Source organism: Tiliqua scincoides, chromosome 3 (assembly GCF_035046505.1).
Source record: "Tiliqua scincoides isolate rTilSci1 chromosome 3, rTilSci1.hap2, whole genome shotgun sequence".
NCBI classification, from domain to species: Eukaryota; Metazoa; Chordata; class Lepidosauria; order Squamata; family Scincidae; genus Tiliqua; species Tiliqua scincoides.
This window is the reverse complement of record NC_089823.1, coordinates 241,536,461-241,561,499: the sequence shown is the minus strand read 5'-3', so window position 1 is coordinate 241,561,499 and position 25,039 is coordinate 241,536,461. Positions and strand designations below refer to the sequence as shown.

At 50.3% G+C, this 25,039-nt stretch overlaps 1 protein-coding gene across 3 annotated transcripts in view; it reads left to right on the top strand.

Moving 5' to 3' along the window:
- The window catches only part of ATP13A3 (ATPase 13A3), a 69,313-nt gene that overhangs the window by 29,731 nt on the left and 14,543 nt on the right, over nt 1–25,039 (top strand). For all 3 annotated transcript variants that reach the window (XM_066619409.1, XM_066619410.1, XM_066619408.1), the window contains exons 10-26: nt 2,188–2,319; nt 2,430–2,609; nt 3,113–3,270; nt 4,015–4,203; nt 8,085–8,146; nt 8,640–8,790; nt 9,737–9,853; nt 10,473–10,490; nt 10,823–10,976; nt 12,302–12,422; nt 14,377–14,501; nt 15,754–15,932; nt 17,335–17,457; nt 18,900–18,979; nt 21,796–21,838; nt 21,926–22,035; nt 22,412–22,508. In XM_066619409.1, the coding sequence (XP_066475506.1) occupies nt 2,188–2,319; nt 2,430–2,609; nt 3,113–3,270; nt 4,015–4,203; nt 8,085–8,146; nt 8,640–8,790; nt 9,737–9,853; nt 10,473–10,490; nt 10,823–10,976; nt 12,302–12,422; nt 14,377–14,501; nt 15,754–15,932; nt 17,335–17,457; nt 18,900–18,979; nt 21,796–21,838; nt 21,926–22,035; nt 22,412–22,508 (2,039 nt within the window). The remainder of the gene's footprint in view (nt 1–2,187; nt 2,320–2,429; nt 2,610–3,112; nt 3,271–4,014; nt 4,204–8,084; nt 8,147–8,639; nt 8,791–9,736; nt 9,854–10,472; nt 10,491–10,822; nt 10,977–12,301; nt 12,423–14,376; nt 14,502–15,753; nt 15,933–17,334; nt 17,458–18,899; nt 18,980–21,795; nt 21,839–21,925; nt 22,036–22,411; nt 22,509–25,039) is intronic.

Here is a 25,039-nt window from a genome sequence, read left to right as displayed (position 1 = left end):
GCTTGGCAGTCACCTGAGAAGTGGTGGGGTCGCTGTCCTGGTGGATTCTCTGCCTGAACTCCTGGCAGTAGGACTGTGAGTGGGGGCTTCCCTGCCAAAAGGGCGAGGCCTCCCCCAGTCTGGCATGCTGTGGCAGGGGAGCGTTCTCAGTGCTCCCCACCCACGCAGCTTCCTCATGACACTGGTTGTGGTCTCCTGCTTTCCCCTTTGAGAGCCAGGACATGGCTGCTGGCTGAAGCCCGGATGCACGGAGAGGGGGGTTCTCCAAGCGTGTGGTTTGAGCAGCAGCCGGATCTCCGCAGTGTTGCTTCAGGGAAGGCGGTCCTTTGTTGGGCTTGAGGGAGCCTTCTTTGAGAGCCGCTCTGGGTCTTCTGTCAGCTTCTCTCTTCCCGCATGTGCTGCTGATGCCACCATGTCAGCGCCTTGCTTCTGATCTAAAGGGCAACCTTCCAGTCTGCCCCTAGTTTGTTTCACGGGTTCATCCTCTGCTTTCCTCACCCTGCAAGTGCTGCTGCTGTTGGGGTTCAGTACTCATACCAGCCCCCAAGTTCCAAAGGCCATGGAAAAGCGTCAGTGTGGCAGTGGGGCATCTCCGGGCAGAGTGTGGCCTGAGTCTGCTTTCCTTGGGGGAGAGCGCGTGAGTCTTGTGGCACTTTTGGAACAGTGATTGCATTGACAAATGGAGGCAAGTGGAGGACACTACTGCAAGCAGGCGATCTGCTGTCCCCAGTCACACAGACCTGCCCTTGGAAGGTTCCTTGGGCCAACTCAGAGGGTGCCATCTCTTCTAAATGGCACATGGCTGGTGGTTCTCTCTTGTATGTGCAGCTGCATAAGTATAAGAACATAAGAACAGCCCCACTGGATCAGGCCATAGGCCCATCTAGTCCAGCTTCTTGTATCTCACAGCGGCCCACCAAATGCCCCGGGGAGCACACCAGATAACAAGAGACCTGCAAGGCCTCCTGGGAATTGTAGTTAAGAACATAAGAACAGCCCCGCTGGATCAGGCCATAGGCCCATCTAGTCCAGCTTCTTGTATCTCACAGCGGCCCACCAAATGCCCCAAGGAGCACACCAGATAACAAGAGACCTCATCCTGGTGCCCTCCCCTGCATCTGGCATTCTGACATAGCCCATTTCTAAAATCAGGAGGTTGCGCATACACATCATGGCTTGTACCCCATAATGGATTTTTCCTCCAGAAACTTGTCCAATCCCCTTCTAAAGGCGTCTAGGCTAGATCCATGCCACCTGTGTCTCCCCGTGGTGGTGGTGGTGGTGGGGTGTGTGTGTGTGTGTTGTGCTCTCCAAGCTTGGAAGGATGCTCCTTCCAAACACTTGAGAGACCTCCATGTTCATATGCAGGCTGTGGAGACATACATGTTGCGTGTTTGGGAGCACGTGTAAATGCACATCTTTGCAGATCTCGTAGTCTTTGGTCATGCTGGACATTTCCACAAACTATCAACATAAACCTGAAGGAGAAGGTCGGACTCTTTGGCTTTTTGGCTCCCCTAGAGAAGGAGATGGTGCCTGAAGTGATCCCCTGCTGACACTCTGGCCTCCACCTCCACACAAATTCTCTCCCTCCTGTGGAAGGGGAGATTCCCTTATTAGAGAGGGAGGGAGGATGCAGGGGAATTATGCAGGGCATGGATCAAGTGCTCTTTACCCACTCACATAACACAGGAATCAGGGGATATCCACTAAACTTGAGTGCTGGGAGAGTTAGAACAGACAAAAGAAAATATTTCTTTACAAAGTGTGTAATTAGTCTGTGGAACGCGGACCTGGGGCCGTGACCAGGCACACTCCCACTGTCCAGTGTTGAGGTGACTCAGGACTCCTTGGGATCAGCACCTCGCAGTTTTGGAGAAGGATATGTGGGTTTGAAGGGCTGAGAGAGTTGGCTGTTCTCCGAGAGCAGAGCATCCTCCAGACCCTTGTCCACTGAAACACAAGGAAGGTAGGACTTTCCTGTGGACACAGACCAGCCTTCCCATGAGACTGTAAGAAATAGACATTTGATTCAGGGGTTTACGTTCGTGTGCTGGGGGAGCTACTTGCTTGAAGAGGCCACATGTGAGTGCCATTAGCCTAATCAAAGAATTGCTAGGCAGATGCCTTGGCCCCGTGACAGTTTTGGTTCCTCTGCTTATTTTCCCCTGTACTTGTAACTTGCAGGCGTAGAAGAGATCCTGTCGACAGACCTTGTACCTGGAGACGTCATAGTACTCCCATTGAATGGGATGATCATGCCTTGTGATGCAGTGCTTGTCAGTGGAACTTGCATTGTGAATGAGAGCATGTTGACAGGTAATGCAGAATGACTGGCCTGGCAGGCCCAGAGCTGGGAATGGGCTTGCAGCCTTTCCAGTGGCTAGGGCGCCCCTACCTCTGCCAGCCAAGCTCTCCTCTGGTTTCAGGTGAAAGTGTTCCAGTTACCAAGACCAACCTGCCAAACCCCGCTGGGGACCCCAGATCCCTGGAGGACGAAGTGTACAGCCCAGAGGAGCACAGGAGGCACACCTTGTTCTGTGGCACAGCCGTCATCCAGACCCGCTTCTACACTGGGGAGCTTGTCAAGGCTGTTGTGGTCAGAACAGGTATGTATTAGACACACACCCTTCACTTGCCTGGCGCTTGAAGAGAATGGATGACTTTTGGGCACAGCAGGAGGCATGACTGTCCTGGCTCAGACCTGCCAAGCTCCATGGGATGCTGCTTCACCCTGCCAGCAGCCTAGTTGTTGGTTGCTGGATTCAAGAGTTCTCTCTTGCCCCCCCCCCCCACTCTTGTTGAGCATCCAGGCAGAAGCCTTGCTCTGTCCTGATTGCCGAACCCTGCCTGCCCAAAGGATGCCCTCCACCCATGGGCTGTCCCTCCCTGGTGAGAGTCACCCCTCTTGGTGGTGAAGCCTGCTGTTCTCTGACTTTCCTTTTGGAAGATGTCCTCATCCTGGAAGATGGAACCTTGGGGCCTTTCCCAGACAGACTTGCTCTTCAGGGTGTGTACTCCACACAGAATACCATGTCTTCACCATGTTTACGCCAGGAGGGAGGTTTTTTTTGGTGTAGGATTTGTGTATCTGACCTGTCCCCCATTTCAGGCTTCAGCACTTCCAAGGGGCAGCTGGTCCGTTCCATCCTGTACCCAAAGCCCACAGATTTTAAGCTCTACCGAGATGCCTACATGTTCCTTCTCTGCCTGGTGGGCGTGGCAGGTGTTGGATTTCTCTACACAGTTGTTATCAGCATCATTTACCAGGTACAGCTTCTGTCCCTTTTTCTCTTTCCTCCTCTGATCGGAGTCCTAGTATCTCCAGAATATAGTAAGGGGGTTTATGGAGCTGCTTGTGGTAAGTCACATTAGAGTTCCAGAGTTCTTGGTCTCTTGGCAATTCCATTTATGAGGAAATGGGTCTCTGTAGCTTCCAACCAAAACATTTCTGTTGTTCATCCTGCCCCTGCTCATTCTCATTAGACTCCAGATAACACAAGGGCCCCCTCTCATTCCTGCTTGATACCTTTTTAGAGCACCCCAAAGACAGATTGCCCTCACCTGCTTTGTGGTCAGGTTCTGAGGAGCTCTGAGGAGTTTTCTGGGTTGGTTTCTCCTCATCCTGACCCTGGCCCCAAACGCCTTAGCCAGGGATTGATGGGAAGACCTCGAGGACCCACCACTTTGTGGCAAAGCACTTCAGCAGGGAAATCTCCAGGTACAGGATGTAGAGCGGCCAGATTGTGTGTCTCAGGTAGGGAACTGGCTGCCTGCCAGCCCCTTGGGAGGGACCCACAGCCTGAGTGTCAAATTGGGCACTGTCCTGGCTAGCGCACTTTGAGGTTGCATGTGGTTCCTTGTTCCCCTCTAGTGAGGCAACTCCTGTTGCATGTCATGATGCTTCAGTGCAGGGGCCACTGGGCACTGAGCTTATCTGGGTCCGCATGGGTTTTGCTAGCAGCAAATGACTTGTGTGTTGGGAGTGCACTGACTGTTGTTATTCCACTGCAGGTTTCAGCCCACATCATAGTAATTGAGTCTCTGGACATCATCACTATCACTGTTCCTCCGGCCCTTCCTGCTGCAATGACTGCTGGGATTGTTTACGCACAAAGGCGGTTGAAGAAAATTGGCATCTTCTGTATCAGCCCTCAGAGAATAAACATTTGTGGCCAGCTGAATCTCGTCTGCTTTGACAAGGTTCAAGTTATTTGTTAAATCTTTTGCTTGGGGAGCCCTGTGCTGAGTTGAGAATAAGGCTTCAGAGGGAGCCCCTTTGCTGCTTGGTGCAGTGTGTGGATTAGGCTGAGTAGGAGAGCAGCTCCTAAGGAGTGGAGATGTTTCAGCCTCAACCTGTGCAGCTCAGCATGCTCACCTGGCGATGGGCCAAGCCTTTGGGAAGGGAGCACTTCTGAAGACCTCCTTCATTAGGTTTTGCTCAGTCATCACCCTCTTCTGTTGCCCGACAGAAGAGGTGTGTCAGTACTTCAGTAACTGTCAACAACTGGGGACTAGTGCTGTCCCCATTTTGGGAAACCAGTGCAGCATGAGCTCTGGTGACACCTGAGTGCCTTTGCGTCTGTGGCCCTGTCTCCCCACCTGCCTTGGGCCAAGTTGAGTCTTTGGCAATCATGGCAGCTTGGCTTGGAAGAAATTTGCTCCCTGGCCAAAGACAATTCCGTTCCTCTAACCCCAGTATGTGTTGGCATCCACGATGGGCGTGGTGCTCTGGTGCCACTGGGGTCTCTAGTGCTGCTGGGAGGGATCCCAGACGTTTGCCCTGCTGAGGTCCATCAGGCTTCTCTGAATGTCTCACAACGCCTTTTTAAGACACCTATAAATACAACACCTATAAATTGTATAATTGTCACCTATAAAGACACCTATAAATTCTCCTTGCTGAATCTGCAGGTCTTGGCTCTGTCCTTGTCCTCCTAGACCTTCAGCACAGCTGGTTGCTCTCTCTAGCTTGGCTTCCACTCTGCCTTGGTTGCAACTTTCAGAGAGGCAGTCTTGTCAGTTTGTGGTGAGAAAAGTAGCAGAGTTCCTTCTCATCAATACAGATGAGCCCATTCATCTTGGCAGCAGCATTTGTGGATGCCGCTGGTGCCACGTTCTTGTGGCTCTCCTCCCATGTCTCCCGTTTGTCCTTCAGGGATTTCACAGGGGGATGTTTATCCTTCTTGCACCCCCCCCCTCTGTTGGGGTCTCTCAGGAGTCTGCTCTGCTCTTGATATGTGCTGTCTCAGGGCAAGCTGTGGCACAGCTGTCCCCTTGGCATGCAGCTGTGTGACTCTGCTGCCCCAGGGCTCCCTTCCTTCCCACCACCCAGTCCTGTATCCCAGCTCTAGCTCTTCAGCTTGGAGGCTTTGCTGTTCCCTGAGCTTATTGGCATCCATGAACTGTGTTAGTGTGCACTTTCAGACAGGCCGCTAGCCTGGGCTTTTTCTTGGACTTCCTTCTCGCTTTCCTTCCTCATGTCCAGCCTGTCCCCAAATCCTGCCGTACCCTCCCTTCCAGTACTGCAAGGATGTGACGAGTGTCCTGCTCCCACACCAGGCAGGCTTCTTGCCTGTCGTGCTTGTCCTGCAACTGAATTCAGAGGCATAGTGCTGCCTCTCTTTGCCAGGAGCACAGCTTAGGGAAAGAATGCAAAGAGGAGGTAATAATCACTTCCATTTGAGTTCTTTTACGTGCTCAGGGGGATGGGAGGGACCACTTGAACCTATTCTAAGCTCCTGGAGAGAGAATGATCCATGGGTTTTCTGTCAGCTGCCATCTCCCGCATTAACGAGGCTATTGTTAAATGACTTTTTTCTTTTAATTAAAGGCCCTATTGAGATAAAATGGTGAAAAATCCAAAAATTCAATAATTAGGTAGACAGACGTTTTCCCCAGGGGTTAGTTATGATCCCAAATAAGCAGAAGGGAGGCCACCACTAACGGGCTTTTGTTTCATCAGAGGCTGCAGAGTCCCTCTTTCTAGCACAGATCTCCTTTGATTCGGTGCATTCACATCCTGAGAGTTTCTTCACCTAGCACGATGGGGGGGTGGGAGATTTAATGTATTTAAACATTTATACCCCACCTTCCCTAAAGCTGAAGGCAGCTTGCAGAACTTAATACGTAAAACAGTATTGAATTATTAAAAAATCTAGATAATTTAAAACCAGAACAGCAGTAATTACACAGATTTCACAGGTGATGAACCTGGAATGACTAGTGCTAAAGGAAGTATCTGGACTCGAAGAAAGGTGCCCAGAAGGGGCATATCTTCCATGGATCCTGGATTCTGTCAGCTCTCTTTTTGTTCTTGGAGTTGCCTTTCTGTGGGGGTGCACAGGGAAGGGGAAGGGAGTGTGTGACCGAGCCTGTCTTTTCTGCTCTTTGTGTTCCTACTCATTCCTTCCCGGATCTGTGCTGCTTTGGGCTAGGGCAGTGGCTCCCAGACTTTTCAGCACTAGGACCCACTTTTTCAAACAACACTGTCGGGACCCACCAGCTGTACAAAACTTTTTTAAAAGCTTCACTTTACCAGGTGTCCAAACCTCTTTTTTTATCCCTTTCACTGTGGTGGAGGGGACTGCACTCTGGCGCATTTGTTGAGCTCCGTGTTCTTTGGATTAGGATCATTCTGGTGACCTTGCGGTCCCCTTTGCTGGGCCTTACAAATTGATGGTAAGGCCACACCTGGAGTATTGCATCCAGTTCTGGTCCCCACATCTCAAAAAAGACATAGTGGAAATGGAAAAGGTGCAAAAGAGAGCGACTAAGATGATTACGGGGCTGGGGCACCTTCCTTATGAGGAAAGGCTACGGCGTTTGGGTCTCTTCAGCCTAGAAAGGAGGCGACTGAGGGGGGACATGATTGAGACATACAAAATTATGCAGGGGATGGACAGAGTGGAGAGAGATATGCTGTTTTCCCTCTCACACAACACCACAACGAGGGGACATCCACTAAAATTGAGTGTTGGGAGAGTTAGGACAGACGAAATAAAATATTACTTTACTCAGCATGTGGTTGGTCTGTGGAACTCGTTGCCAAGGGATGTGGTGATGTCAGGCCTAGACACCTTTAAAAGGGGATTGGACAAATTTCTGGAGGAAAAATCCATTGCGGTTTACAAGAAGTGACGTGTATGTGCAACCTCCTGATTTTAGAAATGGGCTGTGCCAGATGCAAGGGAGGGCACCAGGATGGAGGTCTCGTTGTCTGGTGTGCTCCCTGGGGGATTTGGTGGGCCGCTGTGAGATACAGGAAGCCGGACTAGATGGGCCTATGGCCGGATCCAGCGAGGTTGTTCTTATGTTTTTATGCCTTTGATAAGAGTAGGCTTACTCATCTACTCACGAGTAAGCATACGCATGTGGCTCAGTTTCCCTTTCCATAGCGCTCGGTAGTTTTTCCTTGTCAACTATCAGCTTGTCTGTTTTGTGACCCACCAAAAGCAGTTTGGGGCTAGGAGGGCATGAATTGGGGCACTGGCAGCTGAGCGGACACTTCCTGCCTTCTCTAGGTGTCCTGGCAGTTTCATTGCCAACCAGTGTTGTATGGCAAGCATTTTGCCTCCTAGTTATGAGTGACCAGTTGTGATGGAATGGGGACTGGGATGGGCATCATGGTGCAAATGTGTGCTTTGCACTGCACGACTTCCTGTAATCTGTATGTGGGTGAGCCTCCCAATGGGCAGCTCCCCTCAACGTTCATGCCCGTTTGCCTGAGAGATGTGGAGGGGTCTGTCTCCCTGATGCCTTGCTGACTTTTCACACTTGTGCAGAGGGTTATGGAAAATTACAGAAGTGTGTGGCTGCATGTGCACATGGGTGAAAAGCTTTGCAAAATGTGCTTCTTCTCTCTCCTGGCCATCTCTTTTGTCCAGATTAGACCAGATCAGAGCAGAGCTGCTGCAGAGTCTCCTCTAGGCAGATGACAGTGCCTGGCCTGCTTCACCTGGGCTGCAGCGCTGCAGCAGGGCCTCTGGATCACATTCTGGGCCACATTTTAGATGTTGCACTTTGTGCTTGTGCTCGCGGTCCAAGTATTCTCTTCTTAAGTTTCCCCTTTTATCCCCCAGTAGACCGGCACTCTTACGGAAGATGGTCTTGATCTTTGGGGGATCCAGAGGGTCGAAAATGCTCAGTAAGTAGAGAAGCTCAGCTGCCAGGTGGTACTCAAGATAGATGTGTCTGTGTGTGAGTAGAGCTGGAAGGGCGTGGCAGGTACTTGTCATGATCAGGAAAAGCCTTTATCCACCATGAAGTAGGCGCTCCTGTTTCTGTGCAGGACCCACCCGTTGGTAGTGTTGGACTTTAAGGGACCTAGGCCTTGGTCAGGTGATACAATTCGAGCTCTTCTGTCATGGGGGGAGGAACTTTATCATGCTTTAAATTACAGTGCTAATTAGATTAACTGAACCTCCCAAGAGCTTGATTGTCCAAATCCATTTTGTATTCTGTACAAAGCTCAGTGTTGCTCATTAGCATTTCCATGAAACATGCTCAGGATGGACTTTGGGTGTCTGTGTTTAGAAGTAGACCGAAACACAGTAGAACATGAATCCGCTCCTTGAACTACTGGTGTTGATGAGCGTGAGAACAGTAGTACTACACTGAGTGACTGTTTTTGTCTTCAGCTTCCTTTTGCCAGAAGAAAATGCTTGCAGCGAGAGCTTGCTCAAGTCCTCCTTTGTTGCCTGCATGGCAACCTGTCACTCTCTCACAAAGATTGATGGAGTGCTTTCAGGAGACCCGCTAGATTTGAAGATGTTTGAAGCCACCGGATGGGTGAGTAGCAACATCTGCCCAAGGAGCAGCAGCTCAACATGCCAGAGAGTTGGCTGTCTCTTAAGTGTAAGACTCAGGGGAATAGCTTCCTAATGTGCACTTGCTTATACGGGTCTCACAAGCCTCCCAGATGCAACCGGAGAACACCTCCGATCATGTCTGGGAGCTCTGGTCTTGCCCTCCACTGTGGGTTCGGAACTTGTGGTGAGTTAAATCCGCAGTTCCGGAATCCACATACAAGGGCAGACTTGTATACCATCTTGGTGTTCTCTGCAAGTGTCTTCCACTTGCGTCTGTTTGCTGTGGTTTTGAGGTTGTAAGATGCTTTGGGCTGTTCTAGAACAGTTTCACAATCCCTCTGGCACGATGCAGGCAAAGAGCTTCTGTATGATGCCATCAGTACGCATGGCAATTTGCAGAGGGCAAGAGACTAAGATCTTGTTGCAAAGGACTTACTGCCTGAAATTCACCAAAGGGGCAGCAGCAAAGGAAGGGGTAGGGTCAGTGGGGAGAAATAAACCTAACTGATGCTGTTCTGTGGGTTTGGACATTTCAGTAAGGATTGTACTGAGGCATCTTGGAAAGGTGGGTTTTGCCTGGAGAAGGATTCTCTCATGGGGGCCTGGGCCCTGTTGAGCAAAGTGCCCGGGGCAAGTTTTCGGTGCTGAATTCATCCTGGGTCAGGCATCCACAGTCATGGGTTGTGACCTCTCAGGTGCTTGTCGTCCCCACCTTGGCCTGTGTTTGCAGTCCCAGGCAGGCAGCAAAAGTCGAGGGGCCCTGGCTTGGTGGTCATGAGGACTGAATGCTTTGTGACCAGGGATTTGCAGCCCAGTTTGTACCCTCCATCCATTTAATGCACAAGTTGGTCTTAAGAAGTGTCACTGGCCATCAGGGCTGCTGAAATGGTAGGACTTACTAGAGCAAGTGTGTTTGTGTCACTCAGATACTTGAAGAAGCCACAGAAGAGGAGACTGCTCTTCACAATCGAATTATGCCAACTGTGGTCCGGCCGCCTAAGCAGCTGCTGCCGGAATCCAAACCTGCCACCCATGAAGAAATGGTGAGCAGTCATAGAGGCCTCCTCTCCACTCCCCTTGGTCACAAGGGCTCCGTTCTGTGCATCTGACTCTCTCGAGCACAAGGCCGGCGGCCTCTATCTGTGTACCGGGCGAGAGTGCTGCTGCTGCCTGGAGCAGGCCCCTGGTCCACCCAGCTCAGGATCATCAGTGCTTTGGGGTGCCAAGCAGACCAAGGTCTTTCACCTCCCTGCTTGGGGACTTTGCCAGAAACTGAAGCAGCCGGTACCTTCTGTGTGGAAAACAGGGGGGACGAGTGCCATTGAGCTCTGGCTTTGTTTTGACTTGGGGATCATTCCTAGACCTCTGGTTCACCTGACCCCAAGATCCAGTCCAGCTGTGGTGAAATGGATCAGATGGACCAGAGCTCTAGGCAAGAGACCCCAAATTGAAACAGCTGGCATTTGTGGTGATCAGTGTGTAGAATGATTCCCACAGTCAGAATATTTGCAGGTGGGTGGAGACTGCATGAGAGTGGCTGAAAGAGAATGTACTTCCCCATCTCTGGCAAAGCTTCTGGAGGGGTGCTGTCACTTGGGTGCTGCAAAGCCATGAAGGAGAGGTCAGAAAAATGGTAATGACTGTCCTCTCCTTTCTTTGCAGGAGCTCTTTGAGCTTTCGGTGAGTGTCGTCAGCATCTTGGTTGTTTGTGACCTTCCCCTTCCCTCATAAAGGGTCTTGGAGAGGGGCAGGTAGGCCCAATGCCCCAGTTGGTTTCCTTCTGCCTGGTGGCGCTGAGAGAGTGAGCTGCAAACTGAGACGTCTCAGTTCAGATCTCGCCCTGCCACCAGCACTGACTGGGTGGCCTGAGGACAGCGGCTCCTGGCACCAGCATCCTGCCCTTTTCAGAATGGCTCATCTTAGTGGTGATAAACATGGCGTGAGGGCGCTTTGCACGTTCAAAGTGCAGCGGAAATGCCAAGACTGATGGTGATTTATTCCCACCTGGTTAGGCTGTCTATGAAATAGGCATTGTGCGACAGTTTCCGTTCTCCTCTGCTTTGCAACGAATGTGCATTGTGGCAAGAGTCCTTGGACAGAAAAGGATGGATGCCTACATGAAGGGGGCCCCGGAGGTGGTGGCTGGATTGTGCAAGCAGGAAACAGGTAAAAGGCGAATGACTTGCTTAGATGGAAGGGCTTAATTCTTCCTGCTGCATTGCACGATTGTAATAATTCCTCATTGTTTATATGAGCAATCACTGTATGGCAGCGGTTTTCAGACTCTCCAGGAGTTTGAAAACCACTCTGAGTTCTTGCAGGAGTGGGGGAAGGCAGTGTGACATGATCCCCAGGATTGCACCGCTCAGGGGGCTGCAGGGGCTTGTCTGTACTTACCAGATCCTCCTGCAGCCTCCTGGGGGGGTGCGGGGAGCCCTGCGCAACCTTCTGCAGGGCTCCCCGAATCATTGAAAGTGAAAGTGGAGCGATCACGCTCCACTTCCAGTTTAGCGGAGGCGGGGTGTGATTGCTCCGCATTCGCTTTCAAAGCTTTGGGGAGCCCTGCAGAAGGTCGCACAGGGCTCCCCACACCCCCAGGAGGCTGCAGGAGGCTCTGGTAAGTACAGCCAAGCTCCTGCAGCTCCCTGAGCGGCACGATCCTGGGGACTGCATTGCTGCCTCCTCACTGCCCCCGCCCCTTAAGGCGAAAGAGGCCTGGGCCCTGGTTTTGCTATTACAAGGTATGCAGATTCATACCTGAAAATTCACTAAACGCACATAGTTCTGATTGGACAAGACCTTGGTTCATGAAGCACTACTTCTTCGCACTGATAATACAGCTGTCCCAGTGCCTCCCTTATCCCCCTTGGCCTGCTCTTTCCCCAGTACAGTTCCTTGCCTTCTGAGGCCTCCCTCCCTCCCAGCATCTCAGCAGAAGTGGTGCTGCTGGAAGGGTGGCCCATGCAGTCAGTGGGCTCTCCCAGTGCTGCCCTTTCAGCAGGGCTGCTTCTGCCAAGGCATCATTTTGCAGCTGAGAGCAGATGATGGCAGTGCTGGTAGAGTCCAGTTTTCATGGGGGCTGCATATATGGCTTCCGAGGGCCGTATCCAGCCTGTGGGTCTTATGTTTGACACCCCAAGTTTAGTGACCGTATCAGTCCTGCTCTGTGTCTTGTGCTCACCGAAAACCGGTGCCAGCTGCTGCCCCTTCAGAGATGACCAAGGTGCAAATCAACTGTTGGGAGAGTGTTAACTAATAATTCTGGTACTACTCTAAGGTAATTGCATAAATAGTTGAGTAGAAATTGTATTGTTTTCATATTGGGATATTGTTCTGTGCTCTTTGGGTTTTGGGGGGGAAGGGTGAACATTTGGTTTCAGGAACCAACTGGAAATTAGAACATGTGATCTTGTGTGAAAAATGTTTCTGGCTTTCATGGAAGTAATTAAGCTTGTATGATGAGGAATTTCTGTATTTTGTCTTGTTTCCAGTCCCCGTGGACTTTGAGAGGGTGCTGGAAGAGTACACGAAGCAGGGCTTTCGCGTCATTGCTCTGGCGCACAGGAGGCTGGAATCCAAGCTCACCTGGCACAAAGTCCAGAATGTTGGCCGGTGAGTGGAGACAAGGGGCAGCAGTTGTGACACCGCGGGGTCTTATTTGGCATCACCCTCTTGCCCAGGCTGAATGCAGAGGGGCCCTGTGCAGTCTCTGCTTGGAAAGGGGGAGTTCCCTGCATGGGGATATGGGTGATATGCAAAATTCCTGTGCAAACAGTTCAAGATCCGCGTTGGTAGCCCTTCCTTAGATGCTCTGACCAGGTGAAGTCACATGGGTGGCGACCACGAAGGGGCTCCTCACTACTGGCAGTGGAACGTCCTTCCCCAACCAGTAGGAGTGACACCAACTCTTTTTGTCGTGCAGGAGGCAAGTTAAAACCTGCTTGCTCACTGAGGCTTTGTACAACTCTTCAGTTTTGTATTGTTATGAGTTCGCTACTTTGATTCTTAGTGGCGGTGTTAACATTCACCTCTGCTGCTCTTGCTTTGAAGGGTGTGTTGTGCATGCAGGTTACAAAAAGGTTTATTCTTCTGCTACTGCTTTTGTGGTTGATTTGTTGGTGTACAGCTGTGAGTTTTTATATAGAGCAGCAGCTTATAAATGTCTTAAATCAGGGGCGCTCAATAGGTGGATCGCGATCTACCGGTAGATCGCGAGGCAAAATGAGTAGATCGCGGAGCCCTGTCTCTCCAAACTGTTAATATGTCAGTTTCGTCTAGTGACTAGACAAAACTGACATATTTAGCTGACACTAAACTGACACTGAAACGGACACTTTAGCTGCTCTTCAGGCATGCAGCAACAAAACTGACAAAACTGACTAGACTCCAGCAGGGGCTCCATACATTAAAGGGGGTGTCTGTCAGACGCTTCCTTCCCCCCTGGTAGATCTCCGGGCCTTGCTGGGTTTCAAAGTAGCTCTCGAGCCAAAAAAGTGTGAGCACCCCTGTCTTAAATAGATAATTTGAATTTATACCCTGCGTTAAACTGTGGTCACTTCCAGAAGGCGAGTCTCCAAACATGAGGCAGCCGTGGCTTTTCAGCCACCACTTGTTGGAGCTCTGCTGTAGTTGCTCTGGGACTGGCAGGGGCTTGTGGCAGAGCAGCCAAGGTGCTGGTGAGCGGGACAGCCATGAGCACCTGCATTTCTGTGTTGGATCAGACCTTTGGCCCACCAGGGCCTCTCTGGTTTCCCCCTTCCTCTAGTTGGTAGTGCCTGGTCTTTAGAAGAATGTGGTCTCTGATTGTGTTGGTGGTTCTGTCTGTAGCCACTAATGGGCCTGTCCTCCACAGAGATTTCCTAAGTCCTCGAAATGTACTTTTCATTTAAAAAACACAAGCCCCTAAGCTAGCATGGAGGTCAAGGAAGAGCTGTTCTGGTTCCATCCTGGACTCGCTGGCAGTTTTATTTTTTTCCCCTGTTCTAGACATTTCCCAAACCACATTATAAGGAGGCCATAGAACAGCCGGTCACTAGGACCTCGTGCTGCCTCGGAAGCCCCTTGCAGGGAGCCCTGATGGGAGCAAGGCCAGCCTCTCTCTGGCCAGTGGGCCGCTGTGGGAATGGGGACACTGGCCCAGGTCTGTTTCCCTGACGGAGCCTGATCTGGCAGCACTACTGTTACAGTTCCTTCCTTTGAACCTGCCCTTCTTGCTACTGCTGTGCATTGACTTGACCCTAGTTCTTCCTTACACCTCGTCACTTGATGCCTTACTAGGTGCAACTGCAGGCGCCTGTGGGGCTAGAACGTGGTGCCCCGGCAGACATCATCCTGCACTTGCAAGGAATCTTGCCTGACAGTGAACTGCCCCTTGATCCAGTTTGGATCATCAAGCTCTTGGCAGCCAGAGTTGGATTTGGCTGCCTTGGAATCGCATCTCTCTTTGCTGGCTGCTGCATGTGGGTGGTTTTTGCCTTCAGTTGAATTGCTGACTGGCAGTAGTTATGCTTCCCTTAACAGTGTCTGCGGTTTCCCCCCTGCTTCCCCTCCCCCGGTTTCGCTGCAGAGATGCCATTGAGGGCAGCATGGATTTCATGGGGTTAATCATAATGCAGAATAAACTCAAGCAAGAGACTCCGGCTGTACTTGAAGATTTGCACAGAGCCAATATCCGCACCGTCATGGTCACAGGTTTGCCAGCAACCGTTATTTCGGCCCTTTCCAGCCAACTGCGAACCCCAGCCTTCCTCAGTGCGGATTCCTTTTTTGTTGTGGGAGTTCAAATGCAGTGACCTGCTGCTCCAGGGCAGTCCTTTGGGAGTGGCTCGTGGGAATGGCACTCTCCCCCTTCTGGAGTGCAAATCCCTCCCATTCCAAAGTGGAGCCCAGTGCAGCCCTCTCCCCTTGGTTTTCTCTCTGAAGGAGGAAGAGGGTACAGTGGGTGTTGATTAAGGTGTGTGCCCACCAGGAAGAAGGGGGGAGGGTGTGCTTTGTCACGCAGCACTGATGAAAGTGGGGCAAGCCCACACAGGGTGGGGGAGGACCACCACCAGCTGCTTTGGCTGCAGAAGAGCTCATCTGCAGCTTCTCTCAACACAGGGATATCTCAAGGGTGGGGGGTCAATGATGTGGGTCAGCATTTCCTTTAAGCAACAAGGCTGTGCAGCTCTAGTAGACGTTCCCCTCTGGGTGCTTCAGAGCTCAATGATGTCATCATGGCTGAGTGCTCCAGAGCCACCCCCTTGCAGCCATAAGCAGTCTCTGCATAGTTGGCGTGGCGGGAGGATTAGAGGGAACTGTGACAGGGCGCGTTAGCGGCTGCCAGCCCTGGACTAGAGCGACCAGGGGTCTGGAGGCTCAAGACCAGCTTGCCTGGATGTGACTTGACTGGCAGCATGAAGGCTCACAGGCCTCTTCATTATGGACACCTGGGCACACAGTCTTTCTGGCTTTAAGAAGCACCCACCTGCTGACCTGTTACCGAGGCTGCCCCGTGGTGCTCCTCTTGTGGCAGCTCTCCTATGGTGGCCCCCCTATGGTGGCCTGGGCCTCTTTGACAGCTCACAATTCTTAAGTTGTGGATACATTAATCTATGATGTCTGATGGAGACGGCCTGCAGTGAAAGTGAGGCACAAACTGGACCGTACTACAAATTTCAAGTTGAAAATTTATTTTTAACGGGTTTTGTGTACTTTTGTGCCAAGTTTTGTGAAAATCTTTACAGCCAAATATTGTCAAAAGCACACAAATTTAAAAAAATTAAGCTCTTTGGAGGGAAAGTAGAGAAGCTTAGGATTGGGCTGGCTGGTGCTGCCCTGTTTTACTGGAGGTGTGAAAAGAGTCCCCTTTGCTTAGCACAGAACACAACGGTTGTGGGATGCAGAGTGAAGCCAGGAGTCTGGGGAGGAAGCCTGGGCAACATGTCTTCTGCTTGCTCACTAGGTGACAACATGCTGACTGCCATCTCTGTGGCCAGAGATTGTGGGATGATTCTACCTCGAGACAAGGTGATCATTGCCGAAGCACTACCTCCAAAGGACGGGCAGACCGCCAGGATCAACTGGCATTATGCAGATGCCCTTGCCAAAGGGGCCAGTACCCCACCAGCCATTGCCCTGGAGGTAACTGGGTGACTAGAGCTCTCTTGAGGCTCTCCTTGCTTATCTGGACTTTCTTTCCTTCTGTGGTGGGCCCCAGGGAGGGTCCTGTCGGGGGCAGCAGCTGGTGCAAAGGGCAGAGGCCCATGTGGTGGCCGAGTCCTGGTGGTTTGACACTGTGGAACTCCTTAAGCCCTTTTTCTGGGACCAGGTTTCTAAAGGACTGGTATAAACCTGCTTGCCCAGGAGGACCTTATGGTGTCCAGGTTGCTGGGCCCAAGAGGTGAGGCCTTCTCTCTTGAGGTGCCCCAATAGTGGAGCACCTTCCCTTTTCCATAGCCAGCCCAGCTGGTGATGGGGGAGCGGCAGGTTCAGAGTAGCCCTCAGAGTGAGTCCATTGCTGCCTCCCTGCAGCCCCCCACAGACACAGCAAGTAGGAACTGGGTCATTGGCTTTCATGCCCTTCCTCCGGCTCCTTTGCACAGAGTTTAAAGGGGGAAGGAGACCCTTAAAAGGGAAACTCCACAAGAGGCTGCAGCAGGGCATGGGGATGGCAAAGTGCCCTTTCCTCCTGTGAGTCCTTCTCCTGTTTTCAGGAAAGTCAGGTGCCCCGAAGTTTTGTTCGGGGGAGGGGGGGAACTTATGTGCATGCCTAAGCAAAGATGGCCATACTGTATGGGAGGGGTTCAGCAGCCCCCGTTGCGCCATCCCTGGTCAAGGTCAGTACTTTGTTGTCAACCTTTGAGCAGGGCCTGAAGACCTTCCTGCTCAGACTTCCATCCTGGCTTCTTTGTGCCAGTTGTTTTAACTGTAAACTGTATTGTCATCTGCTACCTTTTGTTTTTATTATCTCCTGTTTTTCTGCTTTTAGCGTTTGATTTTTAAAAAATTTATTTTATTGTACTTTCTGTATTTTTTAAACTTCTATTGTGAGCTGCCTGGGATGTTCCAATTTATGGGAGGAAAGGTAGAATATAAGTATTTTAAAGAAATATGTTTTCCAGATGATGCCTCCCTCTCAGTCTTGGAAAGAATCTGTAATTTAAAATCAGGTTAAGAAAAATCAAAATTCAAGGTGAGCTTTCTCATCTCATCAGGCAGAAAGCTGAAATCTGCCCAACGGATCAGGTGTTCATCCCTGCTAGTTAGTATCACTTGGGAGGCCTCTTGATGGCGGAACAGACTCTTCTCTGCGGGTTCTGCTCTGTGCAGCATCTTTTCTGTATATTTAGCTGAGCCTCTACAAGAGCCTCTTCTCTCCCTCCCTGATGCCTGCTTGGTCTTCCAGATGGGCGTATCTCTGGGTTCGCTATTCCTGTCTCTTATAAAGAGGTTTCTCTCACCAGCAGTGCTAGATCAGGTCAGAAGTTTGGTCCAAGGGAACTTGCAACCAAGTGAAGTGCCATGACTCCCTTGTTTGTTACAGGATATCCCTGTCAAGTTGGCCCATGAGAGCCTTGAGGACCTGCAGCTGACCAAATACCATTTTGCGATGAATGGGAAGTCGTTTGCAGTGATCCAGGAGCACTTTCAGGATCTTGTCCCTAAGGTCTGTCTCTGGGGTGCTTTTCCAATACAGCAGCCTTCTGTATTGCAGATGTGAAGAGCTGGCCGATTGGGGCATCTCCCCTCCCATGTTTGGAAGAGAGCGAACACGTGCATGGTTGCAAATGAAGTGTGTTGTTCCCTTCAGCTGGAGCAGTCTTTGCCCCAAAGGTTTTCTTTGCTCGATCTGGCATTTCTAAACACCCCTGTGGTACTACAGTCGCCAAGCAAGCAGCTCCTGGCTAGACTGTCCTTCTCAGAGGCTTTCAATGTTCGGTGCCAACCTCATTAATGTGGTCAGACCAAACGGCCAGAGTTCCATTTGAGCTCAGAGAACTCAGAGAACAAATAATTTTGTTCTCAATACCTTTTCTAATGATCCCAAGCATAGAATTGGCCTTCTTCACTGCCGCCGCACATTGGGTCGACACTTTCATCGACCTGTCCACCACCCCCCCAAGATCTCTCTCCTGATCTGTCACAGACAGCTCAGAACCCATCAGCCTATATCTAAAGTTTTGATTTTTTGCCCCAATGTGCATGACTTTACACTTACTGACATTGAAGCGCATCTGCCATTTTGCTGCACATTCCGCCAGTTTGGAGAGATCCTTCTGGAGCTCCTCACAATCACTTCTGGTCTTCACCACTCGGAAAAGTTTGGTGTCGTCTGCAAACTTAGCCACCTCACTGCTCAACCCTGTCTCCAGGTCATTTATGAAGAGGTTGAAAAGCACCGGTCCCAGGACAGATCCTTGGGGCACACCGCTTTTCACCTCTCTCCATTGTGAAAATTGCCCATTGACACCCACTCTCTGCTTCCTGGCCTCCAACCAGTTCTCAATCCACGAGAGGACCTGTCCTCTAATTCCCTGACTGTGGAGTTTTTTCAGTAGCCTTTGGTGAGAACGCCTTCTGAAAGTCCAGACATATAATGTCCACGGGTTCTCCCTCATCCACATGCCTGTTGACCTTTTCAAAGAATTCTAAAAGATTAAACTCAGTAAGTTAAGGATGTGCTATGTAAAAAAGGACTGTTATTGTGTCCATCCTTAATCTCCTGCCCACTGGTTTCACCTGGTCAGCCAGAAGAGTGTGTTTCTCCACAGTGTGCCTCCCCCACACGTCATCTTCTGAGCTGAAAGGTCCCAACGGCTGCAGCCTTGCTTGCTTTGTAAGGAAGTTGCTCCAGCCCTCTGATAGTTTTGCTGTCTGTTTTCTACATCTTTTCCAGGTCTAAAATACCTATTTTGAGATGGGGGGATCAGAACGGTACGCAAGATTCCCAAAACGGCTTCTCTGCAGTACTGCAAAAATTTCCCCTCTATTTACAAAATGATGTTTCTGGAGGAAAAGGGTGAAATGTGTAGACTTTGGTGCATGCTGTAAGTGTTTCTGGAAGTGCTACCTTTTCATGATGTTGTTGACAGAACCACTCTTTTCCAGCTTGTGTTGCATGGCACGGTGTTTGCTCGCATGGCGCCGGATCAGAAGACGCAGCTGGTGGAGGCTCTGCAGAATGTCGAGTGAGTATGTCTGAACGTACTGTAGACTGTGTGTGACCCAGTTATTTGCAGCCAGCCTGACACACCTCAGGATTGAGGCTTTTGTTTTCAGATTTAAAGAATAAAACTGCTAATGGGGAAAGGGCAATTGGTGGGAGTTGCTCTCATTTGAAGGAGGCAAATGTCTTCTCAGTATGGGGTCTTTTGAGTGGCTTACCATACTGGCTATCTGGCTGGCATAAGAACATAAGAAGAGCCCCGCTGGATCAGGCCAAAGACCCATCTAGTCCAGCTTCCTGTATCTCACAGTGGCCCACCAAATGCTTCAGGGAGCACACAAGACAACCTGCGTCCTGGTGCCCTTCCCTGCATCTGGCAGTCAGAGGCAACTTGCCTCTAAAACCAAGAGCTTCCACATATCTACTATGACTTGTAATCCATAACGAACTTTTCCTCCACAAATTTGTCCAATTCCCTCTTAAAGGCATCCAGGCAAGATGCCATCACTACTACTTGTGGCAAAGAGTTCAACTCTTTTCTGGACTGAAGAGGCCCAAACGCTGTAGCCTTTCCTCATAAGGAAGGTGCCCCAGCCTAGTCCTTGCTCTGAACCTGGAAGGCAGGGTCTGTTTTCAGGGGCAACTTTGGATCTGAGGGCAAAGCTCAGAAACGTGGCATTTATGCAGACCAGAAAAAGGGTGACTCCACAGTGCAGAAAAAACAGTATTTTATGGATGAAGGCTCCAGTAGAACACAGTTTGAGAGATCTCTTCCTCAAGTGTAGACTTAGATGTATAACCAATTGCCGTCATTTTATATAATACAGTCAGTTCTTGTTATCCGCTGGGGTTAGGTTCCTGGAAACTCCAGCAGATACAAAATCTGCAAGCGCAGATTTCTGGGTTCTCAGATCACTGGGTTTAGGTGGTGGGATAGCTAACCTGCCAGCAGCGGAGACCTTCAGAAAGACAGTGGATGGTTTCAAAATGATGCCTGGGAATAGTGCGCATAGCTTCAGAATGCTGTGGATTAGCGAGAACAGACTGCGAATGGCACAAGTCAAGTCTCGTTCTCCTGGTATAAGCAAATCTGTGGAACTGGAGTGCATCATTAACAAGGATTGACAGTATATCAAACATCAATAACATGAAAAGTATGAAAATTCCTACATCATTTTTACAGAATCATCAGTTATCATTAGATTTATGTATTTGTACTCAAGGAGCAGCACATTGTAGGGCAAGCATACCTCATACCATGACAGTTCTTGCCCTAGAGATGTCTAACCATCTTAACCCCAGACACTGCAGTTGAAAAAGCTGGAAGAAAAAAATCATAATTGAGTGTGTAAAGAATATGCAGAGAGAAGTAATTTCATGAAAATTGAAGTGTGTGTCTGTACAGGATTCTTCCTGTGAACCTTTTCAGTTTTCACCGATGAGAACATAAATGGAGTTTGCAGTGTGTAACTTGGGTGTCTTGCGTGGCATGAGATAGGTTTGTCCTACATTGTGTTGCTCTTTGAGTAGAGATCCAGAATCTCAAAACTGATGAATTTCTAAAGTATGATGCAGAGTTTAGTTTCATATTGACCATGTTTTTTATGGATACAGTCGAGAAATATTACCAGTGATTACCAAGAGTGTAATCATGTAGTGAATGACACATGAATTCCAGTGGAGCATATATCAGTGTATTGGTTGAGAGGACAATCTTTAAGGCAGTGGCCCAGTAATTGGCAGCAGTTTGATTGCTATGATGGCGCTGTTGCCAGGCAGGGAAGGGTTTTCACTTGGGGGGCTGCTATGGCTCTGTGGAGGGTCTGGGGTGTCTGTGACCCCCTCTGCAGCCCTACCCAGGGCTTCAAAATGTGGAAAGAAAGGAGGGCAAACCCTCTTCCGGGTTTTGTTCCAGATCAGGAAGTGGGTTTTTTTTCTTTTTTCCCACATTTTGAGACCTCAGGGAGGGCTGCAGAGGGGGTTGCAGACTCCCCAAACCCTCCAGAGAGCCAAAGCAGACCCCAGGTAAGTGAAAAATCCCTCTCTGCCCAGCAGCAGCACAATCGCAGTGATTGTATTGCTGCCCTCCCTCCCAAGCAAAGACTTCCAGCATTCCCAAAGTCCAAGTAGGACTTGGGAACCACTGGACTATGCACTTTAGTTTGCCTCTGAGGAAACTTTCAGCTGGTGATCTTATTAGAACTTCTGTCAGTTAAAGTGCCGTTTTCTCCTGTACTCTGAGAGCCACCAACTGTGAGCTCCGTTTCTGTCCCTAGTCTTGAAGGAAAGGAGGCAAGCGATGCTGGTGTGAGAGAGAAGAGTGCTTTTGTGTGAAGGAAGAGATTTCTCAGCCACTGGGAACTGGGGGATTGTGCCGCGTTCTCCGTCATTTCCCACCACCGGAGCTCCCTGGGGAGTGAGGGTCACTTGCTGAACCTTCTCCTACAGAGTGTCGGCTTCCTGCTGAGGGCTGTTAATGGGATCCTGGCTCAGAAGTGGGGAGGCAGGAGGCATCCCTTTCAGGGAGGGAGCAGCAAGCACAGGGAGGCCTTGGACAGTGGCCTCTGCAAGGAACCTGAGTCAAGAGGGTGCACAGTGAGGATCAGAAGGCCAGCCTTCTGGCTGTGTCCCAGTGATAGGTGTAGCTGTGTTTTTCCAATTGGGAATAAGACCCCACACTTGCAACAGGGTGCTCCTTTTCTGTTGCCTGAAGCTGTGACGGTTTGGCTCCTGGCAGTGGTGTGGAGGGCACCAGGGCTTGCCAGACTCTCTCCTCTTGTCGTGGCCCCAGCTGGCTCAGTGGCAGGGCATGCTCTGACTCAGCTTGTCCTTTTGCAGCTACTACGTGGGTATGTGCGGTGATGGAGCCAACGACTGTGGGGTGAGTACCCGCCTTCCCTGGCGCATCCTCCTGTCCGGTGAGGCGGCAGCGAGGTGCTGATGGTTTTCCACCTGCTTTTCCTGGCAGGCGCTGAAGAGGGCCCACGGAGGCATTTCCCTGTCTGAGCTGGAGGCCTCCGTGGCATCGCCATTCACCTCCCGGACGCCCAGCATCTCCTGCGTGCCAAGCCTGATCAGGTAAGCAGCCAGGAGTGCCCCGGAGTGTCCTGGTGCCACTCAGTGACAGCCTGCAGAAGGGTCCTTGCTCGCTGCCGTAGCGCCGCTGGGCTTGTGGCGCTGAACCCCAAGCCGAATCCAAGCCTGATCTCTGGGGAGGGCTGGTAGGGAAAAGCTGTCGCCGGTCAGTGTCAGGACAGGGCTGACCTGGACGGGACCTGGAGACCAACCTCCTGCCGTAGCCGTGGGCTCCCTGCCGCTGGGAGCACGCCGTGCCTCTGCTCTCCCTGCGCGGGATTCCTTGGCACTCAGCGTTTGGCCTCTTGTACGGCAAGCACCGTTCTTGCTGTCGCAACGGTGTGTTGCTGACAAATCTGTGGGTATCTTGTCTCCACAGGGAAGGCCGGGCTGCTTTAATTACTTCCTTCTGCGTGTTTAAATTCATGGCTTTGTACAGCATCATCCAGTACATCAGCGTCACCCTGCTGTACTCTGTAAGTTTCTCCATTGCATTTGGAGTCTTAACACAAAAGGATTTTGCAGGTCTGTTTTTCTTCAGTTTCTGAGCATGTTTGCGATAGCAGGAAGACCTTCCGCCCCCAACTGGCAGGCATGGGTGGGACAAGAGGGAGAGCTTCGTTTGGACCAACTCATCAAAGAGTATGGCCTGTTGCTTTTGCTCATCTTCACTGCCACACCAGTTGGCCTGAGTTCCTCTTACAAACTGGGGAGTTGAGGCTATGAGAGGGACTCGCTGATGGCAGAGGCAGACTCTGAGCCTCTTGCGGGGGGTGCAGTAGGACAATTGCCTGCTAGCCAGGACTTCTCCCGTTGAGCTTCCATGTGGTTTTGAGTGCCTGTATTCAGAGGCATAACCAGGTCATTTGACACCACCACCACCCGTATACAACAAACTTATTTTTAGTAAGAGTCATGACATGAAATGAATAATAATAATGGCCAGAAAATAAACACAGTGAACATTTCCTACAAGCAGGGGTAAAAGTCAGTACCCTCCCTTGCTGCTGTTCCCCAACATGTAGTACTTGGTGACATACTGTCCCTACATCTGGAGGTTCGATGTAGCCATTATGGTTAATAGCCACTGATAGTCCTCTAGTCCACCATGAATGGTTAGAATCATTTTTAAAGTCATCTAAGCCAGTGACCAACAACACCCAAGTTTCCCACCAGTGGCATCTCTAGTGTTGGTGCTACCTGATGTGGGAACTCATGGTGTCACCTCCATTAAATTAATTAATTATTTCAATATATAACAGTACAGATCACCAATAAATCAGTAACCAACAAAAAAATCAGTGGCCAACTTGATGACACTCACACAACTGACTAATGGCACAATCCTAACCCACTTTCCATCACCAATATAAGGGCAATGCAGCTCCGAGGTAAGGGAACAAACATTCCCTTACCTTGAGGAGGCCTCCGTGAGTGCCAGCCAACTGCAGGATGCAGCACATTGGCACTGCTATGCCAGTGCTGGAAAGTGGGTTAGGATTTGGGCCTAAGAGTTGAAGTATTGACTGATACAGGAAAATGAGAGATCTCAAAAAGGACACAGTGGAAATGGAAAAGGTGCAAAAGAGAGTGGGAAGGATAAAGTGGACAGAGAAATGCTCTTTACACTCTCACGTTACACCAGAACCAGGGAACACATCCACTAAAATTGAGTGTTGGAAGAGTTTGGATAGACAAAAGAAAATATTTCTTTACTCAGCGTGTGGTTGGTCTGTGGAACTCCTTGCCACAGGATGTGGTGACAGCATCTGCCCTGGACACCTTTAAAAGCGGATTGGACAAGTTTCTGGAGGAAAAATCCATTATGGGTTACAAGCCATGATGCGTATGTGCAACCTCCTGATTTTAGAAATGGGCTACGTCAGATGCAAGGGAGGGCACCAGGGTGCAGGTCTCTTGTAATCAGATGTGCTCTCTGGGGCATTTGGTGGGGCCGCTGTGAGATACAGGAAGCTGGACTAGATGGGCCTACGGCCTGATCCAGTGGGGCTGTTCTTGTGTTCCCCCCACAAGCCTTGTTCGTCTGTGTGTTTTGAGATCCTATCTTTGATGAGGCATTCCACCATCTTACCCGGTATAGATGTTACGCTGACCGGCTTATAGTTTCCCGGGTCCCCCCTCTTTCCCTTTTTAAAGATAGGCGTGACATTTGCTATCCTCCAATCTTCTGGCATCATGGCTGTTTTGAGGGACAAGTTGCATATCTTGGTCAAGAGATCAGCAACTTCATTTTTCAATCCCTTAATAACTCTTGGGTGGATGCCATCAGGGCCCGGTGACTTATTGATCTTTATTTTATCAAAGAGGTCTGAAACATCTTCTCTTTTAACCTCTATCTGACTTAACTCCTCGGTCAGGAGGGGCCGTTCGGGCAGCGGTATCTGCCCGAGGTCTTCTGCCATGAAGAAAGATGCAAGGAACTCATTTAATTTCTCTGCCATCTCTAAGTCTCCTTTTATCTCCCCTTTCCCTCCCTCACCATCCAGAGGGCCAACCGCTTCTCTGGCGGGTTTCCTGCTTCTAACATATTTGAAGAAGCTTTTATTATTCCCCTTAATGCTGCTGGCCATGCATTCCTCATAGTCTCGCTTGGCCTCCCATATCACCTTCTTACATTTATTTTGCCACAGTTTATGTTCCTTTTTATTCTCCTCATTAGGGCAAGACTTCCATTTACGGAAGGAAGCTTCCTTGCCCTTCACAGCCTCTCTAACTTGGCTGGTTAGCCATGCAGGCACTCTCCTGGATTTAGTGGAACCCTTCTTTCTTTGTGGTATACACCTCTGCTGGGCCTCTATTACTGTTGTTTTAAGCAGCCTCCATGCACTCTGGAGAGACTGGACTCTTTTTACCCTCCCTTTCAACCTCCTTCTAACCAGCCTCCTCATTTGAGGGAAGTCCGCCCATCGGAAGTCAAGGGTTTTTGTTAGAGATTTGCCTGGTATTCTTCCCCCAACATGCATGTCAAAACAGATCGCAGCATGAT